Genomic DNA, 7,375 nt, shown 5'->3' on the forward strand with positions numbered 1-7,375 from the left:
GCCCCTCAGCGCAGCCCCACTGAGTTGTCTCAGCGATTCCTCGCGGGGTGCGCACCGCGCTGGGGCTCGATCCCGGCGCAAAGGCCGAGAGGAGCCCCGGGGACGCCCTGGAGAGCCCCGAAGCTGCCTTTGTCACGGGCGGCGTTAAACCGGGGCCGGTGCCCGCGTCCCCGGCACCGCCGTGCTCGGCCCTGCCGCGGCCCCGACCGGAGCAGCTCGGGGGGCAGCCGGGGGCTGAGCACGGCGTGCACGGGCAGGGGGCACAGAACCTCCCCATCACTCCGGCTTTTCGGGCCCGGTTCATGAGAGCGGTTTTCGAATAAACCAAAGTTAAAGTCACTTATTCAGAAAACTCAGCTGGTGTTTCTAAAGAATTAACTCGCTTAGAACCAACATTTCATCTGCTCTAAGGGCCATCCTCCCTCGCTAGTAACAATAGTCACTTGTTGCTATCTAAAAACATTTCTTGGCACTAAAAGCCTCTTTGACACTTGGCCAGGCGTAAATCCCTTTTCCCTGGGTGCTCACTGTGGCACCTGGAAGGGCTGAATACCCACGCGAGTGCCCATCCAGGATGCCCGCTTCTGGGAGCAATTCTCATCCCCCGGGTTCCGTGCTCCTTCCCTGGGTCGACGTAATTTCGGAGAAAGGCCGATGAATAACCACTGTTGACTCAGGTGGGTCAGCGTCTGCCCCGACTGGGGTCGATGCCCGGCCCCGAGCAGTCCCTGCCGGCCCCGCTCCTCCTCCAGCCCGCACTCCCTCTCCGGCCCCCCAAGGTCAGGGCGACTCGGGGGTAAACACCCACGCTCCCAGCCTGAGCTTGCCAGCCAGGTTTTCCTCCTCCCAACACAGAGCCCATTCCCATGTGGGCACGGGCAAAACCGAAACACGAGGTGGGAGGCTTAAACAGCAAAAAAACATAGCAGAGAGCCCACATGAGACTCCTGTAACCGAGCTGAAAACTCGGGGTGGCTGGTGGCTGGCACAGTACTGAGGGAAAAGCCACTTACAACACACCTGGCAGAGGAGAGGTTTGGGTTTTCTCCTGCCACTGGCAGAAAACTGGATGGCCAGAGTGGTGAGTGTTGCAGAGTTTAGGTTTATTTCACAGATATGTCCATCAAAAATTAAATACCAGGTTTTGCCATTTTTTTTTTAACACTGAACAAATATGTACAAAATATGAACAATGTGAGGTACAAAACCACAAGACTTTTAAAGAAAACTAGTATGTACAGAAGCAGATATGTGTATGATAGGCATTATCTTCCCATGGCTGTGTGCCTCATTTATGCCCTTGCAGCTGATGCCAGTTTCTGTCCTGCAGCAGGGCCCTATTGCTCCCTGCAATTTCTTCTCAAATATGAAATCCATAAAAAACAGTCCTAGAGATTTTGAAGGAGAATTTTTTTTTCTTTTTTCTTTTTTTTTTTTGCAAATGGAACCATCCAAACTGTGAGGCAAAATTCTCAAAAATCTGAGAAGGCACATCTCCTCTCTTTCAAGATGAAAAAGGAATCTGTCCAACAACCCTACCTGACAAAGGGATGTCTCAGTAGAGAGCACCATGGCACATAAAAGGGTGTGAGCATAAGGCACTTCTTGGGATTGTCAAATCCCTCCCTATTTCACAGAACATGTTTCTCTGCTTACAAAGGGCGTTTAAATTAATCTATTTAAAGTACGTTTGTTTACACATATAAAGGTCTTAGTCCTGCAATCCATACTCACTTCCACACTAGTTAGAGTTCTGCCTGATCACCAACAGCAGCTGATTCAGACCCTCTCCACCATCATGAGTAAAGACAGGGTGCAGGATTATATTCCACTTAGAACATTGATTATTGTACAAACATATTTTACAAATAATTAAATACAAACCACGGTCCTTTAACCAAATGAGAGATATCAAAACTGAACTGCTCGCAGAAAATACATCCTTCTTCCTCTGCTTATTATAAAATTAGTCTATTTGGTGATGCTTTTTTCTTTCAGTGTAACGGTGAAAGTTTTCTCCTGTAGCACAATATTCTTTCAAACCAGCCCCTGGTAAAGTGCAAGCCGAGTTAGGGTCTGCTCTCTGCACAGGACTGTTAGTGGGCAGCAGTGTAATAGCCTTTATCACCTTCAATGTCCACTTCTTGATCAGAGTCATCAGAGACATCTGACTCCAGGTCCTCCTGTGAGGCTGGTGAGGGTGTGTACTGTGAGCCATCCAGAGAGACCTCCTTACCCTTCTGCTCGGGGCTCTGGCAGCTCTCTGGCCTTTGGTCACTGTGACTGTCAGCACCTTCTACTTCTTCTTTTTTGGTGGCCTGGGGGTTCTCCTGCAATGAAAGAATCCTGCTTGGTACAGAACTACAGGCCACAGAGACAGGAGGCCCGGGAATTCCAGCTGTGCTGTGTGGGAAAACCACCTCAGGTTTCTTGCAGAAAAAGGCAGGTGTCCTGCTACCTCCTTGGGCCTCCTGCCTATAAACCTGCCCGAGTGGGACAGGGCCAGGCAAGGGCTCCTGATCCCGCTCCCTCACAGCCACAGGGGCTGCTGCCATGAATAAGGCTCCTTGGCGATGGTTATCACAGCCACTTCAAAAGAGTCAGGAGCTGCTGGAGCCCAGGAACCTCTGAACTTTTGTCTTTAGCAAAGCAAATGTTTATTATGAGTCTACAAACACCGACACACAGCTTCCTCCTGCCCTGATCTTTCTTTAATTACACCCGGCAGCAAGAGGAGGGAGGTTGAATCCATCAGTGGCCCAAAAACAAATGGAAAAAAAATTACTAATTAAGCTAAAACTTAACATTAAAACACTAGCCACTAAAACCAAACCAAAACCTTTTTTTGTGAAGGCAAGAGTAGCCCTATGTTGGCACCTGTCTGGAGAGCCCAGTCCCCTAAGGGGGCATGAAATGCTACTCTAAAGAAAAAGCAGGCAGAGACACGTACCCATGATATAACCTTGCAGGCTGGGAGAAATGGATGTGACTGAATGAAAAGGAGGAAATGACTTAAAATGGCCGAGATCCCAAGTGAGCTCTCCGGACACTGTGGCATGGGTTGGGCCCTAGCCAGCCTCTTGCCAGAATAATAGGACTTTATTAAAAAACCAACTGAAGACTGAGTTAAACTCAGGCGAATGTCACAGAACAGATTCATCTAGAGCATGGTACTGTGATCGGTTTTCTTTTCTCTTTACTTTTATATTAAAGGCTAATTTGCCAGTAAAACATGTGTGCCCATGTCACACTTACTGAAGTCAGACTCAAGCCAAAACATCAGAATTTTTCAAAAATACTTGAGCCAAGGGACCTCGGTTTTGCTGAGCCAGGCACAGCCTCTATGTGCCATAAAAATCCCTAAATAATTATCTGCTTGATCATGATTTCTAAGAGAAGGGAAACTCCTTTAACTTCTTAGCCTCATACACTATAACTGTTTGTGAAAGGAAAGTAAAAGCTACTCAGTTTTCCATGCAGCTCCTCAAAACAAGCAAGGTGTTTGTACCTGCCTTCTCCCAATGTTAGCAAAATACATCGACATGTGTTTATTAAGAGAGGGCATTTTAAAACACCAGTTAATATTCTCCAAAAAAACTGCCTAAGTAATTTACTGACAATTACTTATCTTCTCCACATTAATTGGCTAAACAACATATGGGTTTACAAAACAATTAGCGTGGAGTTTTAATAGGTGGTGTGTGAAAGACGGGCATAATTGATATAGGAACTGCATTAGAAGCTTTTAACATTAGTGCTGCCTGAACGAGCCCTCATGGATTCCAGCATGACTATTTGTCTTTTTAATCAAGGTGAAGAGGTTAAACAGCCTTTCAGATGACTTCTGCATACAACCTGGAATAGGTGAGCACGGCGTAAGATAAGACAATTAAAATACTTATTTCTATAGAAACAGAAACATCTACGTACCTGCTTTAGACGCCTCCATTTGGCTCTGCGATTCTGAAACCAGGTTTTGACCTGAGCAACGACAACGAGAAAAGGTGCGGGGTAGGCTTGGAGCCAGTAAGTGCCCGAAGCCCTACCCAAGCCACGAGCAAAAAAAGCAAGAACCTGCCAAGCACCCCTCCCCTGCCGACCCCGAGCCGGCCAGGTCCCCGGGAGCGATGCACCGACAGCAGCGGCACGGCAGGGCCTGGAGCGGCCGGGAAGGGGGTGCGGTTCCCCGGGGCAGGGGCACGGCCTCACCTGCCTCTCGCTGAGCTGCAGCATCTTGGCCAGGCGCTTCCTCTCCGGCGGGGAGAGGTATTTCTGCGTCTCGAACTTCTTCTCCAACTCGATGGTCTGGTCGTTGGAGAAGCGGACCTGCCCCCCCTTCCTCTTGTGCAGCGGCCGCTGGATGAAGGGGCTCCACAGCAGCGGCTTCCCTACAAAGAGAGGCACAGCACCGAGGGTCACTGGCCGGCCGTGGACACCCGTGACTGGGGAACCCCGGCCCTGCCAGGGCCCAGGGTTCGCTAATTTCCTTCGCCTGATTTTATTTCTCCCAGTTCCTGCTCTGATCTTTCCCCTCTCTGATTTTTTCCCCTCCGCCAAACAGACCAGTTAAAGTCACTCTACGGGCTTTGGCAACATTTCCGTCAATGTGTTTCCTGTTGGTCTATCTCGCACAGAAAGAGACCAAAAAAAAAAAAAAAAAAAAAAAAAAAGAAAGAAAAAAAAAAAAAAAGACCTTTGCTTCCTTCTGCTCTTTCACCGCGATGCCCCAAAGAAACTGCCTCCCTTTCTCTGAGCCAGTGCCCGGGTCCCTGCGGAGAGCGGGGACATCGCGGGGCTGGGCAGGGGTGACGCGCCAACAGGAGGGCACTGGGTTTCTAGGAAGAAGAGCCCCCATGTCCCCCATCCTCGGCTGGGGGTTTGCCCTCCAGAGGCCGCGGGGTGCCCGCCTGGCTCGGCCCCGGGCCGGGTGAGGGGCGAGGAGGTGCAGGCAGCGACACGTCGGGGAAGTGGCCCCGCTACGGAGCCACGGCCGCGTCCCGGGACGGGAGGCTCTGGCCAGTGCTACTGAGTCACGCTGTTTGTCTTTGTGCCTGCACCCTTTGCAGTTTGCTGCATTGTTTTTCGAGATTTTGCTTGCGTCAGGCTTTAGTAATTCTGGTGCAAAACAGACTCAAAAAATAGGAAGCAACTGGTTATTTTAGCTGTCATAAAGTCACATCCCACACAGAGGAAATGAACAATATCAGAAAAACGGATCCCGGCTATCAGAAGTCGAGTGTTTCCTGAATTTGTCTGTATTGAGGATGTCGATAAAGTAATCAGCAATGTGCACGACTCCCGGGGAAGAGCCTGCTTCAGGCGGCCAGGAAAACACTTAACAGCTTCTGAAACCAGATTTACTCCTATCGAGAGCTCAAGGTTTCCTGTATGAACGGAAAGGGTCAGCCTCTTTCACTGCACAAATGTGGTGAGTCAGGTCCAGTTTTGCAATCACTAAGAACAAGTGCTGCAGCCCGGGCACGGGGCTCAGCCCCCGCAGAGGGGTCGCTTACCCCGGCCGAGGGCACGAAGTAGTCGCCGCGGCCCGAGCCGACCCGCGGAGGAACCTCGGGGGCCCCTGCGAGCGGAGCCGGCCTCCCGACTGTTTTTCAAGTCATCCGCAGGAAAGACTGAGATCTGCCATGCGATCTCCAAGCACAATTAAAACTCCCCACCAAAACCACACGCGACATTACTAAGGACACTCTCAGAGTCACTTGGTTTGAAGGAAAACAAATCTGAGTCACCGCGGCCGCGCACTGTGGTCTCGCTGACAGACCCGGAGCGCGGCACGTCTTTAATTTACTGTAAATCAGACGGGGGCCGGAGGGAGCCGGGGGAACGCAGAGAAGCGGCGGGGCAGGCGGGTGAGGGGACCGCTTTCGGGCACTTCCCATTTACCCCTGCCCCGACGGCGGGATGGGGACGGGACGAGGGCAGCGTGGCAGCCCAGGGAGGGCGGAGGGGGAAGGCACATGGCTTACCCAGGGGGTCCTGCCGGATCAGGGCGTGCGCGTAGTCGCCGACGGCGCGGGGGAAGGAGTAGAGGGGCCCGGCGTAGGCGCCGGTGCCATAGGTGGCGGCGAGGTGGTGGGAGAAGGCCGGGTGGACGGGGGTCGGCTCGTAGATGGGGGTCCGGTACGGGGACACCAGGCTGGTGAAGGAGGAGTTGGGCGACGGCAGCGTCGGCGGCGGCGGGGCGGGCAGGGAGTGGGGGGCCGGGGCGGCGGCGGGGCCGCGGCCCAGGATGTCTTCGATGTAGAAGGGCGTGGGGTGCGCGGGCTGGAGCAGCGGCGTGGGCGCGTACAGCGGGACGCCGACGCCCAGGGCGGCCGGCGCCGCGCCGGGCGGCTGGTACTGCATGGCGCGGTCGCCGCCCGCGCACCCCCGCGCCCCCGGCCGCCCCTGCGGAAAACCGGCCCCGACCGCGGCGGCTGGGTGCTGGCACCGCGGCCGCGGGTTTCTCTGGGCTCGGGTTACCCTTCGATAGGTTTCTATTGGCGCGGGGCGGAGCCCGCGTGGTCTCTGTCCCCTTCCTGCCACGGCGCCGTCTGGCCAATGAGCCCGGCCAGGGAAGGGGGAAACCACCCCCCGCCGGCAAACACTCCCCCGCCTCCCCGAGCGAACTCCCCGCGGCGCCAATCAGCCACGGCCGCAGCGCGGGGGAACGCGGGGCGGCGGGGCGAGATCTGCCGCCCGCCGGGCCCCGACGGCACTTGGGGGCCCGGCGCCTCCCGCAGCGCTTCCCGCTCCTGTGCCCGCGCGCGGCACAGCGTCACCCGGTTCTCGGGCGCACGGCACAGCGTCACCCGGTTCTCGGGCTTCCCCGCGGGGGTGCGCGCTGACCCCTGCAGCGTGGCCCTGGCGCGGACCGAGGGAGGAGGCAAGAAGCGGACGGGCACCCCCCACCCGGCCCGGGGATCTCTCGCTTGGAAAAGTCCGCGCGGGCGCTCCGCCTGGCTGCGTGGACCGGGAACGAGCGTGGGGAGCGCGTGGGCGGCGGGGCCGCCCGGGCTCCTGCCCCGTGCCCAGCACAGGGCCGAGAGCGCGGCGTGGCGAAGCAGGAAGTCGCGCCGCGCTGCTCGCGTCCCGCCTGGCACCGACGGCCGGCACCGGGCGGCAGGCTGGGGGCGATGGGGGCCGCGCGGGGCTGGGGACCCAGTGCCCGACAGCCCGGGCAGGGAAGGCGGTATGACGGCCCGAGCAGCGCCACCTGGCTCCATCGATTAAATTTTTAAGATCCCGCCGGGTGATTCCCCCTGCCCCGCAGCCCCCAGCCAGCGCCGCTGTGGGCCGGACTCGGGGTGGTGGGAGGTGTGAGGAAGGGGCAGCGAGCCCCGCTCTGCCCGCGCCCCTCAAGCAGCCGGGGCGCAGC

General features: G+C 55.8%; 1 protein-coding gene across 1 annotated transcript; it reads right to left on the reverse strand.

The window, feature by feature from the left end:
* Nucleotides 1-1,082: 1,082 nt before the first annotated feature.
* HHEX (hematopoietically expressed homeobox) lies at nt 1,083-6,497 on the reverse strand. Its single transcript, XM_058840724.1, has 4 exons — nt 5,985-6,497; nt 4,210-4,388; nt 3,931-3,981; nt 1,083-2,330 (listed from the first exon to the last, which is right to left on the reverse strand). Exons 1-4 carry the CDS (start codon nt 6,361-6,363, stop codon nt 2,097-2,099), a joined length of 843 nt encoding a protein of 280 aa, XP_058696707.1. The 5' UTR covers nt 6,364-6,497; the 3' UTR covers nt 1,083-2,096.
* Between the last annotated feature and the right edge of the window lie 878 nt (nt 6,498-7,375).

Source organism: Poecile atricapillus, chromosome 6 (assembly GCF_030490865.1).
Source record: "Poecile atricapillus isolate bPoeAtr1 chromosome 6, bPoeAtr1.hap1, whole genome shotgun sequence".
Lineage (NCBI taxonomy): Eukaryota > Metazoa > Chordata > Aves > Passeriformes > Paridae > Poecile > Poecile atricapillus.

Coding starts and splice junctions, on each gene's coding strand:
- HHEX (XM_058840724.1), bottom strand. CDS start 6,363: ATGCAGTACCAGCCGCCCGGCGCGGCGCCGGCCGCCCTGGGCGTCGGC. Junction 4,389..5,984: donor GATCCGGCAGGACCCCCTGG/GTAAGCCATGTG, acceptor CTCTCTTTGTAG/GGAAGCCGCTGCTGTGGAGC. Junction 3,982..4,209: donor TGCAGCTCAGCGAGAGGCAG/GTGAGGCCGTGC, acceptor GTCGTTGCTCAG/GTCAAAACCTGGTTTCAGAA.